A 20896-nucleotide genomic window follows, 5' to 3' on the forward strand; every position below is an offset into this window, starting at 1 on the left:
TGCCAGAGCAGGATCACATATACCAGATCACACAGGAACGCGTCCAGGCAGGGAAAGAAAGTGTTTGGTTGTGTTTGGTTCTTTCTCTTTAAACAGAAGTTCAAGAGTCCAAAAGGAAGCAATTCAGATCCCCACAGAGGTAACAAGATTTTCAAAGTTATCCCCTGCACCAGATTCTCCAGTGGTGTAAATCAGGGCGGTGCCATTAACTTCAGCAAGCTTGTGCAGGTTGACCTTCCATCACTCATCCCACAGCCATGATCCTCAAATACTCCAACACATTTTCCTTCAATTTGAAAAAGTGTCTGATGTCCTCAGAGCTCAACTGCAGGAGAGCTAATCCTGGAAGGGGCCTACTACTGTGAAGCTTGGAGGTACTGAGACTTATAATAGCCCCTGAATGAGGTGAGAACTCTGACAAATTGAATTCAGCAGCAAGACTTTGTTTTCTTTCACAGCAAGAAGTGGTCAAAGGATGTGAAGGATGGGAGAGGTCTCCAAACAACCCACCAAAGCAAACATTTGCACTTCAGTTTGGAATGTAGCTGAACTCTCCTCTCTGTTGAGAAGTGGCATTTCTTCACAAGCCTGAATTGTTTGCAGTACACTCTGATGAGTTCAGAGGTCAGAACTGTACCCAACCTATGCTAGACAGAGAGACTGGCCAACAAAAAGAAGCATGCCACAGAGCAGACGTGGCAGACAATTCCAAACGAAGCCATCACAAAGTCTCTTTGGTTTCAATGCATACTAAACATGAAATCTAAATCGGCTCTTGTCTTCTCCTTGACTCCAGACGACACAGAGAAATAAGGGCATGAGGACAACATTTGAATTAGCCATTGTCTTCTCCTAAAGTCCAGGCAGTACACATAAATAAGGACACAGACACCTGCAAGAGGCTACCATACTGCAATTTGCCCACATACCTTGCCACCACATGCCCCAAATGTCACAGAGACACTCACACATGCAGATAAATAGCTGGAGGTGTTTCTTAAAAGAACATTTTGTCCTTGATCTGAACACAATAGTGCCACTCAGGAGAGTAATGAGGGTGGAGAGCCTTGTTCACAGCCTCCTTGGCTCTGAGAATATGCATAAGGCCAGGCTTGTTCTAAAGAATTTGGGGCTTTTTCCACTTATGTGAACACTTAGCCAAAGGGTAGGAGGAAGGATGGGGGCGTAGTGGTGGCGAGGAGCTGCTGGTAGCTCCAAGAGTCACAGTCACAAAGGAGAGGCACCTAATGCAAATATCACCACCACAAACCAAACCCTCCCTTGGTCCAGCGAGCAGCCTTGCTCAGGTGCCTTCACAAGGTAATCTTCTGGGCATGCCCAATTGCTGCTTTCCACAGTATATAAACTGTCCTAGGAGGAAACAACCTGTATTCAGCACAACAGAGGCTATCCCAAAATGAAGGCTTTCCTTGTCCTCCTCCTGGGAGCAGTCCTGTGCATGGACTCAGGTAAGACAACACGGAGAACCTGTCCTACCTCACCTTCAGCAGATCTTCAGTTAGGAGAAAGGACTTGTGATGGGGTTTGGCAGTGAGGGGAGAAATGTTGACACAGTTGTCACATGAACATTGCCTTTTTTGATGGGATGTCCTGGGTGCTGCATGGAAAGAAATGCTGACGTTATGATGCTAGTGCTGGGCAGAGCAGCTTCCAGGAAAGAGAAACCCTGTGTAAAACTCCATTTAGCTGAAATCAAAGTCATTTAAGGAAGACCATATATTTATGTATGTGGGAGGGTGGTTTATGTGGGGTAGGAAGATGATTTTTCTTCTTCCAGGGCTTTCAAAACTGCTTGCTTTCTGACTCTTCATTTCAAAAGTGGTCTCTGATGCTGCAGAATTGTTTTGGGACAGAAAAAGGGAGAAGGTCATGGCAAGGTATTTTGTGAAGTGAATGGATGAGGCTTGGATGATGACAGTTTTTTTTCTAGCCTCACTGTGTTGGGAAGGGAGGGGAAGAAGAAGAAAAGAGGCATTAAACCACTTTGTCCCTTTTGCCGGAGAATGGAAGCAGCAGATCTGAGCAGAAACATTTTTCAGTCAGCTCAAGGAATAGGCTGAGATGGGTCTTTAACAATGCTCACCAGACCTTTTCCTCTACCAGCAAACATCAGAGTGCTGTGAAATTGGACTTTCATTGCATTAGAAGTCAGGCAAATGCAAAAGCACTACAGGCAAAATGAGGTTTGGCTCCTCGCCTACATGGTTGCAAAAGACGTTCATACCAGGATGGTTTGGAGAGAGGGAGACCAAGTGTCTGGAATCACATCTTATCCCTGACCTGAATAACGCTAATCTTTAAATCGGGCTTTTCTGTGTCCTAAACGAGTATTTCAGGCATTGGGGTACAGACTTGAGGGATTCATCATACAGGCTTGGGTCACAGGGTTAGTGTACATACCTGAATTCTCACAGTTGCAAGGCTCCAGTGATGCCCTGGGGCACCAGCAGGTAATAGGAATAGGTAATTGCTCAGTGCTCTCTCTCCTCTGGCAGCTACTTTTCATCGGTGCTGGACACTTGCAAGCTGCATTGCTTATTCTGCCTTTGCTTGATGCAGAGAGCAGCACCACAGATGTTAATAGCACTGACTTGCATTCCCCATAGAATGGAATGTCCATTGGGGGGTGCAAGCACATGGTGACCTGCTTTTCAAAGGAGGTGAAAGCTGTGTTTGCCCTTTGCTTTCTAAGAGATGGTGGTGGAAAGGACATGACACAAGCTGACTCAGGATACCTTGCAAATTGCTTGTTCCATTTCTCCCTCACTCTCTTCCCTCTGGGCTTTCTCTTTTTTCATCCAACTCTGACAATGTCTCAGCTAAAGGTCGTGAGCCCACCTGGCAAAATGCTGGTGCCTATAGAGGTAGACAAATAATATCAACCTCTCCTGATGTGGACTTCATTCTTTGAAAGAGTCACAGAATTATTTTTGTTGGAAGGGCTCACCAAGTCCAACCATTAACCCAGCACTATTAAGCCCACCACTAAACCATGTCCTTCAGCATCACACCTACACAGCTTTTAAATCCCTTCCCTGGGACACCTATTCCAAGGCTTGGCAACCTTTTCAGGGACAAGTTCCTAATGTTCCACCTAAATCTCCCCTGGTGCAACTTGAGGTCATTTCCTCTTGTCCTAGCACATGTTATTTGGAGAGAAGAAACTGACACCCACCTTGCTACATCCTTCCTTCAGGTAGTTGTAGAGAGCAAGAAGGTCTCTCCTCAGCTTCCCTCACTCCAGACCACAAGCCGCTGCAATTTCCTCAGTTGCTCCTCATAAAGCTTGTGCTCTTGACCCTTCACTTGTTTCACTGTCCTTCTTTGGACATACTCCAGCACCATGCTGTCCTTCTTGTAGTGAGGGGCTCATCCAGCCCAGCTCAGTAGGTAGGAATATCACAAATAATCTGTTCCAAACAGGAACTGAGTTAGGCATCCCATATGCAGAGGAAGAAGCATTTAGGAAGCACTTCCCATTGCCTGATGAAATCAGACTTGAAAACACAGATCCACCAGACCAGCTATCCACCTGGGACTTTTTTGATTGCTCTCTACACTGACTACAACTGAAACATCTTCAACACCCAAAAAAAATTGACTTTGATTTCAGCTGTGCATAATATTCTTCCCCAGAAATGGGAAGCAGGTTGTTTTCCCAATAACAGAGTTTCTGTCTTTGAGGACCCACAAGAATGATTCTGTTTTCCCAGTACAAGCACTAAGTTGAAGTCCCTGGAGAGCTTCAGATAAGTTTGTCTTATAATCCCTTTTGGTCTCTTGCAGGGTCTTCATTGAAATGCTACAGCTGCAAGTCACAGCTCAGCAACTCCAACTGTAAGACGTCAGTGGACTGCAAGGAAAATGAAGTGTGCAAGACAGATGTGATCAGTAAGGAAAAATGGGGATGGGTATTGTCTTAGTTGAAATGTTGGAGCCAAATTTTACCCCAGCCTCAGGTGTCTAAGCCAGCCTCACCTACTCTAGATACACCACCCTGTGCAGACCAGCAAAGCTTAGTGTGCAACAGGAAGAGAAGCTAACGGGGGAGAAAATGTAATAAAAAAGCTTTCAGATGATCTTTGTGTAACATAGAAATGACAGAAGAGAAATATTTGTCCTTTACTAGAGAGCTGGTCCCCTAGCAATGGTGCTGGTCTTCTCCCCACACTGGCAGGTACATGCTGTACCCTATAAATTCCTTAGTGTTTGCCAACAAACGATGACAAAAGCTGAGCGAGTACGGCTAGTACAGTGCCAGCACCTGGAATGAAGGTCGAGTGCAGCTCAGGAGGGTGTAGCAGCACTAGACATTGTAAAGAGCTCCCAGTGTGCCTCACCAGCACAATGCTGGAGTCACAAAATCGTAGAATTGTTTCAGCTGGAAAAGACTTCTAAGATCGTTGAGTCAAACCATCATCCCAACACCACCATTAAACCACATCCCCAAGGGCCATCTCTACAGCTATTTTTTTTAGCAGGGATAGTGACTCCACTACAGAATCATAGAATTGCCTGGCTGGAAAAGACATGAAGATTATTGAGTCTGCCCTAGCATCTCCCTGTCTGCCACCTTGCTGGGCAGCCTGCTCCAATGTCTGGGCACTCTTTATCTACTGATTTTTTTCCCCTCATACCCAACCTAAACCTCCCTTGGCAGAACTTGAGACCATTTCCTTCTGTCCTAGCATTTGTTACTTGGGGGAAGAGACCCACACTCATCTGTCTGCAACTTCCTATCAGAGAGTTATAGAATCATTGAATCAGTCAGGGTTGGAAGGTACCACAAGGATCATCTAGTTCCAACCCCACTACCACTGGCAGGGACACCCTACCCATTCTAGGGAGCAAGTTGGTTGGTTGTAGGGAGCAAGAAGGTCTCCCCTGAGCCTCCTTTTTTCCAGACTAAACAATCCCAATGCCTTCATCCTCTTGTCATAAGACTTGTTCTCCAGACACTTCACCTGTTTCATTGCCCTTCTCTGAACCTCCCCTATAAGAAATTCATTGCTCAGTTGAATTTATGGTTCAAATGGTTTTGAAGATTATTAAAAATATGAGGATCAGAGCCTGGTGAAACTGAGTCATTAAGTTAGAAGCAACATTCAGTGATGAAGCTGACTTTAGGTGAATCCAAGGAAAACAATGGATTTTTAACTAGGTCCATCTACAGCCAGCTCTGTATGCTGCCCTTTGTGTGTAAACTCCTTTAGCAGCCGATGATTTAATTCTCTCACTCTAGGGAGTGGGGGGAAGAAAAATGTCCTGATCTGTGGTGACATCTCCATTGCTCTTAGATCTGGAGCAAGACATGTTCAGACTCCTCTCTGCCAGGATGTAAACATAATACCTCTAGTAGGCATAATCTTTGCAGTAAACCTGCAAACCCATGGACACGCATTTAAGTGCAGGAGAGTCAACACACTGTATAACCTACTGCCTCAGCATGTATCAAAGATGTGGGGCCAGAACAGATTGTGCCAGATCAGGAGATCTCATGCAGACCATAATCTCCTGGTAACCAAGGGCTACTATCAGCTGGCCATCTGTTAAATGGGAATAAACATTTCTCCATAACTTCCCTGGGTGTTACATAATCACTCAGTCCCAGCCTGGTGGGGGTTGGAAATGGCCTCTGGGGGTCATCTAGGCCAACTGCCCTGTTAAAACAGGCTCGCTCAGGGCAGGCTGCCCAGGATCACAATGGCCAGGCAAGTCTGGAAGTCTTCAGAGGAGACTCCACAAGGTATCTGGGCTGTCTGCTCCAGAGCTCCAGCACCCTCACAGGAAGGAATTTCTTCCTTCTGTTTAGTCAAACCTTCCTGTGTTGCCATTTGTGCCTGTTGTCCCTTGTCCTGCCACTGGGCACCACTCAGGAGACTGGCCTCTCCTACTTGACACCACTCCTGTAGGCACTGATAAGCAGTGAGAAGATCCTTCATTGAAAGGCAAGGAAGATGAACAGGGTGTGACAAAAGATTTCCCCACATGCTTGTTCCTCATCCACCAGCAGCTTAGACTCCTCAGCAGAGATGTTAGTGGCTACTTCCATTATTGCAATCTCTACAGTTGGTGATGGTTTAGAAATCCCTGGGAATTTTCCCATGGGTTATAGAATCATAGAATGGTTTAGGTTGGAAGGGACCTCAAAGATCATCCAGTTCCAACCTCCCACTATAGGCAGGGACACCTCCCACTAGAACAGGTCACTCAAGGTCTCATCCAATCTGGCCTTGAACACCTTGGGGAGGGAGCAGCCACAACCAACCTGGGCAACGTGCTCCAGTGTTTCACCACCCTCACTGCAAAGAATTTCTTCCTAACATCTGGATTATATCTCCCCTCTTTCAGTTTAAACCCACTACTTCTCGTCCTGTCACTACAAGACCTTGTAAATAGTCCCTCCCCAGCCCTCCTCTAGGCCCCCTTCAGATACTGGACTACACTGCCTTAAGGAAATGCTTAGAGATTGAAACTCCTCCTCTCTCCTTGCTGACAAACTGCACCACCATAACACAACCTGCTACAATAGAACATGGAGCTCGTTGAAAACTCCTTTTTTGCTTTCAAGAAGTGAGCTCAGACAGAAAAAGGATCTCATTTTCCAGTTCCTAGAATCATGGAATGATTGGGGTTGGAAGGGCTCTTTCAAGGTCATCTAGTGTAGCCCTCCTGTAGTTATCATGGACATATTCAACTAGAGTAGGCCACTCAGAGCCACAAACTATCTGACTTAGAACGTTTCCAAGGATAGCAAATCTACTACCTCACTGGATAAGCTGGGCCAGTGTTTCAACACCATCACCATAACAGATTTCTTCCTTCTCTCTAGTCTGAATCTCCCTCTTTTAGTCTCAAACCATCACCTCTTGTTCTGTCACGACAGGCTGTGCTAAAAATCCTGTCTCCACCTCTCTTATAGGCTCCCTTTAACTACTGGAAGGCCACAAGAAGGTCTCCCAGAAGCTTTCCCTTCTCCAGACTGAGCAACCCCAGTGAGTTTGCATGAGGCTTGGCTTGGTTTGCATTGAGTCTTGTGGTAACGATGCTCTTTTCTTCCAGGGGTCATAGGGCTCTTCAACGTTATCAGCAAGAGCTGTGATGCATCATGTGAAGCAGACTATCAGGACTTCAGTGTGGGCAACAGGAACATCTCCTGCTGCAGCAGTGATCTCTGCAACGTCAATGCAGCAGGCAATGTGAGGTCCAGCTATGGGCTGGCAGCAGGTCTAGCAGGCAGTGTGCTCTGGACCTTCCTGAACAGCAGATTGTGAGGAGAAAAGAGGACTTCCATGACCACACACAGTCTTGGAGCACTTCTCTTATGAAAGGAAGTGTATTCAGAAGCAATGTGGTGTGGTGGCACACAGCATCCTTGGAGCTGATGGCTGAGCTTTGCTGTATGAGGGCTTCTTAATTTCTCTTGTTGTATTGCTGTAGTGCTACCAGATAAGGAAATGTGTCCAGGCTATCTCCATAACATCTGAAATATACTTATTTGTGATTCAAATGTGAGTGTGTGACCTTTAATCACTTAGTCATGTATTTCTTTGTCCAGCAACTGCAAGGTGGATGTGTTGCCTATCTGATCAACAATCAGTCTTGGTCATTCCTGTGCTATTTCCAGTATGCTTTGTCCTTGTTGGAAATATGCAAACCCAAGGTCATACATTCATATGCAGGAAAGCCAACAGTCTGTAAAACCTGCTGTCCTTATACACTAAACTTGCATATGTCAAAGACATGGTGCCCAGAACAGGTTGTGCAAAATCAGGAGATGCCATGAAGACCATAATCTGCTGGTAATGAGCAGTTACTATCCAATAGGCATCCATGAAACAGGGATAGACATTTTACTTCCCTGAGTATTACAGAATCAAATAAATGTGAGGATCATCTAATCCATCACCCTGGTAAAGCAGGGTCACGCAGGGCAGGTTGCACAGGGACACATCCAGGTAAGTTTGGAATCTCTCTAGAGAAGGAGACACCACCTCCTCTCTGGGTAGCCTGCTCCAGGGGTCTGGTATGCATGCAGGAAAGAATTTTCTCCCAGTGTTCAGATGGAACATAATGGATCCTACTTTGTGCTTGTTATGCCTTGTCCTGTCACTGAGTACCACTGAAAATAGTCTGGGCCCAACTTCTTCCCCCTTCATCCTTTAGCTCTTGTTGAGAACTGAGCAGATCTCCTCTCAGGCTGCTCTTCTCCAGCCTAAACAGCCCCAGGGCTCTCAAACTTTCCTCCTCACAGAGATGCTCCAGGCCCCTCAGTATCTTCACAGCTTCCACTGGACTCTGTCCAGTAGTCCCATGTCTCTCTTGAACTGGGGAGCCCAGAACTGGACAAGAGCAGAAAGGAAGAACTTCCCTCAACTTACTGGACACCCTCTTCTAAGTGTACCCCATGATACCATGGCCACAAGAGCACACTGCTGGTTCATGGTGAATTTGTCCATCAGGATTTCCAGGTTTTTCTTCATGGATCTGCTTTCCAGCAGCTCAGTCTCTGATCTGTATTGATGCAGGAGGTTATTTCTTCCCAGGTGCAGGACTCTACATTTGCCTTTGTTCAACTTCATCAGTCTCCTCCCTGCCCAACCATGCAGCTTGTTGAATGGCAGCACAACATTTGGGTGTGCCAACCACTCCTCCCAGCTTGGTATCATTAGCAAACTGGCTGAGGGTCCACTCCATCCCTTCATCTCGGTCATTGGTGATGATGTTGAACAAGACTGGATCCAGTAGTTTCCTGTCTCTCTTGAATGGGGGAGGCCAGAACTGGACCCAGGACTCCAGTTGTGGCCTGACTAGGGCAGAACAGAGAGGGAAGGAGAACCTCTCTCAGCCTGCTGGCCATGCTCTTCCTCATGCACCCCAGTAGACCACTGACCTTCTTGAGACGAGGCAACACTGTTGTCTGATGGTGAATTTGCCACCCACCAGCAGAGGGTGGAGGACCGAAAAGGGAGGGAGATTGGCCAAGAGCCCAGTTTTACTCTCTCACACTCTAAGAACTATTGGGGCTGCAAAGATGTGTGGAGCCCCAGGCTGAAATAACAAAGATACATTTACCTGGTGGAGATAAATCATCTGGAAGATCCACAGCCATGGGACAAGGGCCAGCATCAAATTTTGGATGAAGTCAGTGGGATGTCAGAAGTTAATGACACTGTCTGCTGTTGTGAAAGAGAAAAACACATAAACCTTTGAGATTCAAGACATTAACAAGCTGCTAATTGCAGGAAGCATGGAAGGGGTTTCCCTGAAGGAAAATCCAAAATGAACCACCCTCCTCATGAGTCATCTCTGGATATTGGCAGAGGGAGGACATGGGACTTGCAGGGTGATTTATTCTACCTTTTGGAAACCTCCTAACTCTTAGTCACTGGTGACAAGGCTCACTCAGGTGTCTATCTCCCAGTCAGGTTGCTGTCTTCATGTGTGGTCAGCTCTATGACCTTTCCAGTCCAGCAATTCATCTTCTTGACTGCAAAAAGCAAACTGGAGCACCTGTCTTATGACGGCAGGCTGGGTTGTGGCTGTTCAGTTTGGATAGGAGAAGGCTCTAGGGAGACCTTTAAAGCAGCCTTTCAGTACCTGAAGGGGGGCCATAGGAAAGCTGGAGAGGAACTATTTCTAAGTACCTGTGCTGATAGGATGGAGAGGAACATTTTTAAACTAGGGCAGGTAGCTTTAGATTGGACATTAGGAAGAAGTTCTTCACTGTGAGGGTGGTAAGACACTGGAATCAGGCTGCCTAGAGAAGCTGTGGACATCTCATCTCTGGAAGTGTTTAAGATCAAGCTGGATGAGACTTTGAGCAACATGGTCTAGTGGAAGGTGTCCCTCCCCACGGCAGGGCTGTTGGAACTAGATGATCTTTAAGGTCCCTTCTAACTCAAGCCATAATATGATCCAGTGAGAAAGGTCCCTGACGTGCTGCTGCCCTGTGCCCACTTTCAGAAGCAATTCTGAGGCAGCCAGGAATGTCTATATCCAATGACCTCTCTTGACCAGTAATCTGGCTACAATTGTCCTTCCTGGAGACTGGGAGTCTCTTCCATATGGAAATGGCCAAAGCATGCCAGCCAACACCAAAGCCACCAGAGTTCCCATGGATACTGGGTGAGACAGAGACTATCCCAGATTCTGGAGAGGTCAAACACAGTCAGCTCTGAAAATGCTGGAGTCAGAAGGCTTTAGCCTGAGCATGAGGAGTGTACCTGTGGTTTGGTATAGTGCTCCTGTGTGACAATAACACTTCCTTGCTGGAGCACACCATTTAGAAGTTTCTTGCTGGAGCCCAAAAAGGACTTTTTCATGCTCTGGTGGTGAGACCTGATGTCTAGATCTTTACAAGTTGAAGGAACAATTCCTCCTCCCAGGTGCTTTCTGCACACATTGTGGAAGAAGTCCTTGATCAACCACTGAGTGATTCTTCTCTGGGTTTATCTGAAGATGTATCTTCTCTGTGGGTGTATCTGGAGGGTTTGCATGCAATGCTGGAGGTGCTAGGGATTAGATAGTTTTGAGAAGATGCAACTGGACCACAACTAGGATAGATACAGTAAAAAGCAGGGTGGGGAGCCCCTGTGGACATGTTGTGGGGCGAACTGGTGGAGCTCACTGCTGCCTGATGGATGCTTGGGCACTTGCAATAGCACAAAACCATGCTCTCTGGTCAGGTCACCTTCAAAACAACCCTCTAAATTCTGGGAAGGATTAAGAGATGGTAAATTGGGGCAGATAAATTACTTCACCATGGGTCAAAACCTGGGTTGGGCCAGGGCAGGGCCAGGAAGAGGACTGTTTTTCTGAGTACTGTGACTTCACATTGACAGAAAGGCTGGCATCTCCTCCTGCCTTGTAAACACCTAACAACAAACACAAACAGGACTTGGGCCCTCCTGCTCTGGTTGGCAACTCCTGCCAGAAGCATTTGCTGTCACTACAGAAGCTTTGGCATCAGGTTACTAGGCAAGCCCTGGCTGAAGGTTGATTTACTCTCTTAGATGCTGAAAAAAAGTTCTAAGAGTCACCTTAGGAGTCACTGTGCTGGTGACACACAAACACTACCTTTATTTGCAAAACAAGGCTATTTTTTCATGCCCAAGCAAGTTGCTTCTTGACACCATTGGCTGAGAGGCTGTATCAGCTCTTTTCCTATCTCTTCCACACTTACCAAAAGGCCTACATTGAAGAGAAGCTCTTGAAATGACTTGAGCTGTCATGCATGCAAGAGATCTTTCTTTCTCCAGGGCCAAACTGAGGTTCATTTATTTAAGTAATATATGTACAGACAATAAATGGACACTTTCCTCTTTTCTAGGGCAGCAGCTGCACTTTTCCAAAGGCTGCATTGTGGATTGGATGTTCACAGGTCTCCAGTGAGATAACTTCTTATAAAATGAAAAGGTAAAGCAACTTTGACCTAAAGTGACTGCTTCAGCTTGACTTGTGGTAGGAAACATTGCAGATGCAGCTTCAGAGGAAGAGAAAATTGTTGCCTGTATTATTGTTATGCTGTTGGATTTGCTTCTGGTGTCCTTTATCTCTGCAGATAGGGTCCAGGATGTTCAGTATTTCTTATGGTCTGGTATATGCTGAGTGATTGAGGGAGCTGAGATGGGTTAGTCTTAGGAAGAGAAGGCTGAAGGGAGACCTTCCTCTGTACAACAACCTGGTTGGAGGCAGGTTAGTGCTGGTCTCTTCCCTGAAATAACTGGGGATAGGACAAGAGAAAACGGCCTCCAGCTGCACCAGGGGAAGTTTAGGTTGGACATGAGGATAAATGTCCTTACTGAAAGAGTGGTTGCCAAGGGAGGTGGTGGAGTTGCCATCCCTGGGGGTATTCAAAACTGTGTAGATGTGGTACTGTAGGACATGGTTTAGTGTTCATTGTGGTGTTAGGTCGACAGTTGGACTTGATGATCTTAGAGGTCCTTTTCAACTTTATGATTTAATCATTCTAGAAGTTACACCTAGTACCTGTACCTTGTAGGAAAAACATCCCCAGGGTCACCTGAATTCTACCCAGTCTCTGGGAACTGGTAAAAAACATTTGATGGCACTAGAGAAAGTCTCTGGGGTGGAGAGGTCAGATGAGCTGGCACCTAAGGACCAGCATCTCCTTGCTGTGCTCCACATTTCCTCCATGTTCTGCAGCAAATTACACAGCATCTCCATACCTCTGCCTTGTACAGATGTTATCAGAGCCAATATATGGAAAGATGCTTCAGATAGTGATTTTAATGAGGCCAGGAGAAAGACTTAGGCTAAAAATAAGCTTGAATAGTCAGTGAACATAACAGATCTAGAGAAGGATTACCTGCTACTGACCCATCCTGCACAGCCACATTCCTGCTCTATGTTACACACCTGCTGTTGTGCAATGAAGCTTTTGTGGACCAAACAGGACACAGAAAGAACCTGCAATGAGCTCTGCTCTGCCAGCTACTAAGCTACTGGATAGTTATTAAAACCAATCCAAAGGCCTGCCCTTTGATTGCAGATCAACTTCTAAGTAACTGTACTAGCCAGGTTGATTGGACAAGGTGCACAAAGTCAAGGTCAGCCTATGCTACACTGACTAACCCCACTCCCATCCTGCTGCCTGAAAGCTGTTTATGGCAGAGAAATCTGTCACTATCTCATTGCTGATCTTAGCTTGAGCCCTACTAATGGTCCTTCTGCACTAAATCACAGAAGTCTTTGCAAACCAGGTGCTGCACCCATGACTACTCTGTTAATAGTTTCATACAAATACAGGATTATAGAATGGTAGGAGATGGAAAGGACCTCTGGAGAGCATCTAGACCAAAGCCCTGCCGATACAGGACCATCTAGGTCAGGTCACACAGAAACCCAGGTGGGTTTTGAAAGTCTCCAGAGAAGGAGACTCCACAACCTCTCTGGGCAGCCTGCTCCAGAGCTCCATTGGCCAAAATAAAGAAGTTTTCCCTCATGTTGAGGTAGAACTTCCTGTGTTCCAGTTTATATCCATCATTCCTTGTCCTATCACAGGACAGCACTGAACAGAGCCTGGCCCCTTCTCCTTGACACCTACCCTTCAGATATTTCTAAACATTGGTAAGACCTCCTCTCAGTTTTCTCTTTTCCAGATTAAACAGCCTCAGGTCTCTTCTCCTCTGACCCTTTCTCTTCCTCTATATGTGAAATGAGCTTTAGAAAAGCATAGAAAAGATAAACCTGACACAGGAATTTGAGTGTTCAAAGTTTAAATGTGAAAATTGCATGCAATGAACAGAAACAATCTCCTCTGCTCTTTCTCCTGCGTGTCCTAAAGGTAGAGACTGGCAACCCTTTGCCATGAGCGTGGTGCTCATGTGCAGCCACTTCTTCTGGCCTGGCTCCCATTGCCTCACGGTAAAACGACTGAGCATTGCACAACAGTTTTCACACCCATGGACTATCAAAGAAAGCCGTTTCCCCGCCCTTCCTAATCCCAGGCAATTCATTTCTCTTCCTTGCTGCTTTTGCAGCAAACCTCCTACTGCAAGGTCCTCTTCAAATGCAGAAGTGCTGTCCTGATTTTCCTCATCCTTCACCCAGGAGGATGGAAAAAAAAGAAGAGTTTGCCTTTGCCTTGCAGATCTACTGATGGTCTTTCAGCATTCATGTTCATCTGAAGCCAGCTACAAGTATGTCCGTGTCTGAAGTGCTCTTCTCCCTGGGATCTGGTGATAGGACACATGGGAATGGTTCAAAGCTGCACCAGGGGAGGTGTAGACTGAACTTTAGGAAGCATTTCTTTAATGAGAGGGTCTTCAAACACTGGAACAGCCTTCCAGGAGAGGTAGTCAGTGCACCAAGGCTGTCAGTCTTGAAGATGTATTTGGACAATGCCCTTAAAAACATTGTTTAACTTTTGGTCAGCTCTGAAGTGGTCAGGCAGTCAGTCTAGATGATCACTGTAGGTTCCTGGCAAGTGAAAACTCAAATCCTACCCTTCCCTTCCGTCTTCCCTCTTCTTTCTTCTCTCTTCTCCTCTCTTTCCATGTTACCCCATGCCATTCCATGCCATCTAGAACAGCTGGCTGTTTTCCTGCACATATTTCACCATGCTTTCCGTGAAGAATTCCCAAATGCAAAGGGTGGAGCAGAAACACACAGGAAGCAAATCCACAACACTGTGGAGATACTCCAAGGCAGATTTCCCATCATCACCACCCTGGTGACTCACCACAGTATATAAAAAGGGGGACACCTTTGCATCACAGAAATGACATGGAATCTTTTGCTTCCATGCTTCTGGCTTTGGGATTAAGATGTTGCCATAAACAAGCCCAAAGTCCTCAGGCTAAGGGAGAACACAGAGCTGCCTCTTTCCCGATGAACAGTGTAACAAGAAGCAGACACCATCCTGAAGACCACCAAGGACATAGAAGGCAAAATGACTATGTGGACACTCTCTTAAGATGGCTGATGAAGTGAAGCTGTGCTGATAAAACCTCCACTAATGATGTTGTTTGTCCAAGAAGAGCCTAAGGGAAGGATCTCATTTACTCAACACCTTTAGTAGGATGCAAAAGCAAACATGGGATTGAGGAATAACACCACTGTCCCAAAACCTCACACATCACAACCAAATGAACAGAATCACAGAATGGTCAGGGTTGGAAGGGACCTCTAGAGATCATTGAATCCAATCCCCTTTTCAGGGCAGGTTCACCTAAAGAAGGTTACAGAGAAACACGTCCAGGCAGGTTTGGAATTTCTCCAGATACAGAATTTCCACAACCTCTCTGAGCAGCCTGTTTCAGTGCTCCATCACCTTTAAATTAGAGAAGTTCTTCTTCATGTTTAAATGGAACTTCTTATGTTCAAGTTGGTGCCTATTATCCTTGTCCTGTCACTGGGTGCCACTGAGACAAGCCTGGCCCTGACATCCTCCTGAGACTTGTCCTTTAAGCACTTAGCCATAATCATTTAGGGGCTCTCCCCTCAGTCTTCTCTTTTCCCAGATTAAAAAGACCTAATCTCTCAGTCTTTCATCATAAGAAAGATGTTCTAGTCCCTTAACCATCTTCATAGTGTGTTGCTGTACCTTCTCCAGCAGGTCCCTGTCCTTCCTGAGCCAGGGAGCTCAGACCTGAACACAGTTTGACCTAACTAGGACAGAGTAGAGCAGGAGGAGAACCTTCCTTGGCATGCTTGCCACACTCTTCTTGATGTACCCCCAAGATATCTTTTGCCTTCTTGCCACAAGGGCATATTGCTGGCTCCTGATCATTCTGTTGTCCCCCATTTCACTTATCTCTTCCTTACCCAGCCACAGCTCTTCAACGCTGTCTTGCCAGGGTTGACATTAGACTCATCAGTGCTTCCAGCAGAAACAAAGTATGATTTGCTCTCATCTTGTCCACATGTAGGATGACTTTCAAACTTACCTAGATCTCCTCCAACCTATCAGACATACTTCCTGGTCACTTCTTCCTTCATCAACCACTTCTATTGCTCCACATAACCCAAATCCTTTTGAGTTACCCAAACACAAATTGCCAGGGTACTGGCACAGACTATGGTATATGTGGAAGAGCTTGTTTCATCTCTGACAGAGCTGACTATTATTGCTGTCCATGAGCTCTTTATTTCTAGCTATGGGTGGCCTTTATCACACCTAGAATCTCAAATGATGCCTCTGCCCAGCATCTTTGTATGACAGGGCAATACCATTAGGCTCATTGAGTAGATGAGTGTTGAAAGTTGAGGAGATGTTGCCTGGATGGATACTGCTAGGAAGGGCATAAAGCCTGTTGGTACTGACTGGGGCAACCATCTCTTTACCAAGCACAACAGAAGACAACATTCTGAAATCACAAAGCAACACAACTCTAAGAGTAACTTGGAAATGAAGCATTCACTCATGGATTACTGAAGCTATTCCTGTGGAGTACCAAACACATCATCTTGTCATTACATCAATTGATTAATCATGCTCTGATCAAATTCCATCTCAAAATCCAGCTGTTTGATCTGTTTACAGTAGAGCATCAGGTGATAGAAGGAGAGGAAATTGCCTGAAATTGCACCAGGGGAGGTTTAGATTGGATGTTAGGAAAATGTCTTTCCTGCAAGAGTGGTCAGGTATCAGAACAGGCTACCCAGGGAGGTGGTGGAGTCACCATTCATGAAGGTAGGTGTTCAAAAAATGTGTGGCTGTGGCACCTTGGGACAGAGTTTATTTGCCAATATGGTCTTAGGCTGAGAGTTGGACTCAATGACCTTAGAGGTCTTCTCCAACTAAAACAATTCTGTGATGGCTTAGGCACACATTTCTAATTTCCAGCCTTACTATTTCATGGCCAGATCCCACCTATGTGTCCGGTGCCACCATCTTTCACCAGAGAGGTCTTCCCTTCTAAGCTGCCTGCTGTTGAGTATGCCCATAGCTGGGAATCTTTTCTCCCTCTGCTAAGAAACCCCAGCTCTTTTAGCCTGCTATACACATCCTCATCTTCATACTACCCTTTGTATGGGACTTTGGATGGGTGGTGAGAAACGCACACGGTGTTGCAAGCATGGTCTTGTTGGTACCTTACAAAACCACCTGAGCCATGCTGTGTTCTCACTGACACAGCCTCCAGTCACAAAAGCTTCCTTCATGCTTCATCAGGTGCCTGAAGTTAATTCAGCCTGCGATCAACCAATATTCTCACATCTTTCATCTCTCCAGTCATCTACAGCTGACCTCCTCACTTACCGGGTAACTTACTTATTACACTGCAGGATCTTATTAATATGTGACTTACATGCAAGCCACCTGGTTGTTTACAATGTCCTGATCCTTCTTGGCTCTGCTGGTGCTTCCCAAATTTACATCATCAGTCAATCTCATTAACACCATCCTATTTAGCACCTTTGAAGGTCTTTACATAAAATATTAATCAAGAGGACACCAAGATGTGATATTAATCAAGAAGACTTGAACTGCTGAGACAGATCCAGAGAAGGGCCACAAAGATGATCAGAAGGCTGCAGCACCTCTCCTATGGTGACCAGCTGAGAGAATTGGGGATGTTCAGCCTGGAAAAGAGAAGGCTCTGCAGAGACCTTACAGCAGCCTTCCAACACCTAAAGGGGGCTAGAGGAGAGCTGAAGAGGGACTTTTTATGAGGGATGGTAGTGATAGGATGAGAGGGAATGGATTGAAGCTTGAGGAGGGCAGATTTAGACTTGATATTAGGAAGAAATTCTTGATTGTGAGGATGGTGAGACACTGGAACAGGTTGCCTAGGGAGCTCATGGATGTCCCCTCCCTGAAGACATTCAAAAGCATGTTGGATGAGGCCTTGAGCAGTCTGGTCTAGTGGAAGGTGCCCCTGCCAGTGGCAGGGGGTTGGAACAAGATAATCTTTAAGATTCCTTCAAACTCAATATATTCTGTGTTTCTGTGAACCTATGAAACTATGAGCAAGAGCAGTCCCTAAAGAAGTGCTCTACTGAACCCCTCTGTGCTCATATCCCCCTCCCAACACTTAAAAAAACCTTTTAACCCTTCTACTTTCAACCCTTCATAAATATTTCACTCAGATTATATTGATTAAATTTTCCACCCATGCCATCTTAATAAATGTTCCCTTATTCCATTGTTTTATGACTTTGAAGGACTCTTGAAACAAATCAGACTTTCTTAAAGTGAAATTAAGGAAGGTCATCAGCTTGCTTTTTTCATCCTTTCCATGTTTTTCATTAGTGTCTGCTCCAAAAATGGCTCTTAATGCTGGCATATTATGAAGATGAGACAAATTACTCCTCTTTCGTTTGGGTGTTAAATTCTAAGCACTTGATACTATCTACAACTTCATCAATTTATGATTCACAATTAGGAGTGGACCTGGGCCTGGTTTTCCATATGTCAATCCTCTAACATTTCTGGGATGGAAAATATCCTGCCCTACTTTGTCCCAAGTTTAAAGCATTATTCTTGCTTATTCCACCTCATATGTGGGTTCTTCTATTTCTGGACACTTGTCTTTACCCTCCCAGTCAAAATCACTTTCTATACTGAATAAGTAAGTGGTTTCATTTAATATTCAGTTTTCATCCATCACATCTTCATGCCTCTCAGTAGAAGATCTGAATACTTTTAACATTTAATGTCTTGCCTGAGATCTAAGGCCACTGCAAATTTTCACTTGATAAATTTCCTAACTTCTCTCAGGTAACGTTGTCTGCTCCTCAGTTTTTGCTTCCATTCCTTTAGGCTTCCTTCCCATTCCTGTTGTAATCTTTGACATTATTATTTATCCAATTCAGGCCACAGCTACATTTCTGTAGATGGCTTTCCTTCACTTTGCCTCTTTATAAGAGAAACGAATACCAGACAGGTTCCTGAATCTTTGATTTTAAGGAACCACAAGGTTCATGCCCTCCATTCACATCCCTGAACTCCCAGCTCACTCATCCTTTCTACAGACACCATATATCAATATTTATCATTTCTGGAGCATGGCCAGAGAAGGGCAACAAAGCTGCTGAAGAGTCTAGAGAACAAATCTTGTAACAACTGGCTAAGGGAACTGGGATTGTTTAGTCTGGGGAAGGGGAGGCTGAGGAGACATCTCATTGCTCTCTACAGCTACCTGAAAAGATGTTGTAGCATGGAGGGTGTTGGTCTCTTCTCCCTGCTTTCTGGTGATAGAATGACAGGAAATGGCCTGAAATTGCAGCTGGAGAGGTTTAGGTTTGTTACTAGGAAAAATCTTTCCTACAAGAGTGGTCAGGCATGGGAACAAACTGTCCAGGAAGGTGGTGGACTCACCATCCCTGAAGGTGTGAAAAAAAATGTGTGGACACAGTACTTTGGGACATGGTTTAGTGGGAACGATGGTGTTGGATTGATGGTAGGACTCAGTGATCTTGGTTGTCTTTTCTAAGTGACAGACTTCTGTGATTCATGCCTTCTATCCCCATCATTGAACTCACAGCTTACTCTTTCTCTAGCCACCGCATATCAAAATGTCTCACTGGTATTGGTTTACCCCAAACTGAATCAATCCAAACCTCAGTTGGATCAGGGGAGAATATTGTTCCAAGTGGGTTAGACACCTGACCCAAATCAACTCAAAAAACATCTCTGAAAGGAAGGGAGATGTAGGAAAAAGGAAGAGACATTTGGTCTCTGCTGCATGTGGCTAGCTGAAGCTGAAGCTAGGTTAGATCAAAATTAATTTGGACAGCTGAACCCTGGGCAGAAACCTGTAAGATACTGAGGAGAAAAACATCTACTGAAGGTTAGCAAAGAGAGCAGGGGCAGTTCAGCTGGACATGTGGATGAGCTGAAACAACTTCTCCTATGAAAAAAAAATGAGAGGGTTGTTCAGCCTGGGGAATGCTCCAGGGAGACCTCATTGCAGCCTGTCAGGACTTAAAAAAAAGGGGTCTGTAACAAAGATGGGGACAGACGTTTTAGTTGTGACAGAACAGGGGGTGATGGTTTTTAACTACAAGAGGGAAGATTTAGACTAGAGAGAAGGAAGAAACTTGACACTGTGGGTACTGAGACCCTGGCTCAGGTCACCCAAAGAATTGTAAGATGACCCAGCCCTGAAACCATTCCAGACCAGATTGTCTGGGGCTCTAAGCAACCTGCCCTAGTTGTAGATGCCCCTTCTGACTGCAAAGGGGCTGGACTGGAATGACCTTTAAAGATCTCTTCCGCCCCAAACCATCCTATGAATGAGGAAGGAGCTTAGTCATACTGGGAAGGATTGGCATAGTTGAGTATGAGGATGGAATTTCTTTCTACAATTTGAGCAAGACTCTCTTCTCAGCTGAGACACTGACTCAAATTCGGGGATGGCAAAAAGGAGCTTCATGCCAAAGACCTATTTGGGAAAGCATTGTCCTGTTCAGCTGTCATTTGCAAGCGTGTGCCAAAGGTATGTTCTCTTCATGAAGTGGGAGGGTGAAGAACATTAATTACTGAGAAGATTGGACACCATACATCAAAGCCATCCTCATTCTCTATCTCCAAGAACATCCCATGACCTGTGTAACAGATTTTTAATCTTTGATCCTTTGTTATTAAAATCACAACAGGTGGATTAAGCTGCAAGTTTACCACATGCCAGGCTGTGAACCTGTGGGGAGCCCCTGACTATTTTTTAATTGCTCACTGTTCTCCTGGGTGAAGAAATCCTCTTGGTGTCCCCATCCATCTTATCTACCACCACATTCATGCAGTAGTAGCTTCAAAATCCACTCCCACGCACACATTTCTGTCTTTAGCAACTCTTTTTGTCTTCCAAACTATCCATGGAAGTAGCCTTCTCAGGAAAACATCCAGCAGATATCCAAAAAGATTTTAGTTCAACATGGCACTTGTGAGATGACTCCTTGAATGTTGGGTTCAGGTTTTGGCTCCTTGTTTGAAGGATATTGAGGTGCTGGAGCATGTCCAGAGGAGGGTCATGAAGATAGTGAAGGGTTGCAGCACAAGTCTTGTGAGGAGCAGCTGAGGGAACTGGGGTTGTTCAGTCTGGAGAAAAGGAGGCTGAGGTGATGAGACCTTCTCACTCTGTGCAACTGCCTGAAAGGAGGTTGTGGTGAGGCAGGGTTCGCTCTCTTCTCCCTACAATCAATGATAGAACAAGATGTACCAGGGGAGGTTTAGATTGGATTCTAGGGAAAAAATCCTAATTGAAAGAGTGGTCAGAGGTTGGAACAGGCTGGGTGGTGATGTCACCATCCCTGGAGGTGTTCAAAAAATGTGTGGGCATGGCACTTTGGCTCACGGTTTAGTAGCTATGGTGATGTTAGGTCAACAATTGGGCTTGATGATCTTAAAGGTCTTTTCCAACTGAAGTAATTCTGTGATTCTATGATTCTAGTGTCCTGTTGTTAGGTG

General features: G+C 45.4%; 1 protein-coding gene across 1 annotated transcript; it reads left to right on the forward strand.

Moving 5' to 3' along the window:
• Positions 1 to 1318: 1318 nt before the first annotated feature.
• On the forward strand, positions 1319 to 7531 carry PSCA (prostate stem cell antigen). The gene is made up of 3 exons (XM_064153963.1): positions 1319 to 1469; positions 3808 to 3912; positions 7084 to 7531. Exons 1-3 carry the CDS (start codon positions 1418 to 1420, stop codon positions 7293 to 7295), a joined length of 369 nt encoding a protein of 122 aa, XP_064010033.1. The 5' UTR covers positions 1319 to 1417; the 3' UTR covers positions 7296 to 7531.
• The last annotated feature ends 13365 nt before the right edge of the window (positions 7532 to 20896 follow it).

This window comes from Pogoniulus pusillus, chromosome 14 (genome assembly GCF_015220805.1).
Source record: "Pogoniulus pusillus isolate bPogPus1 chromosome 14, bPogPus1.pri, whole genome shotgun sequence".
NCBI classification, from domain to species: domain Eukaryota; kingdom Metazoa; phylum Chordata; class Aves; order Piciformes; family Lybiidae; genus Pogoniulus; species Pogoniulus pusillus.

What these genes read in the sequence shown, in the direction of transcription:
- PSCA (XM_064153963.1), top strand. Translation starts at nt 1,418, where the DNA reads ATGAAGGCTTTCCTTGTCCTCCTCCTGGGAGCAGTCCTGTGCATGGAC. An exon ending in AGTCCTGTGCATGGACTCAG is followed by an intron (nt 1,470 to 3,807) that starts GTAAGACAACAC and finishes GGTCTCTTGCAG; the next exon opens with GGTCTTCATTGAAATGCTAC. An exon ending in GTGCAAGACAGATGTGATCA is followed by an intron (nt 3,913 to 7,083) that starts GTAAGGAAAAAT and finishes CTTTTCTTCCAG; the next exon opens with GGGTCATAGGGCTCTTCAAC.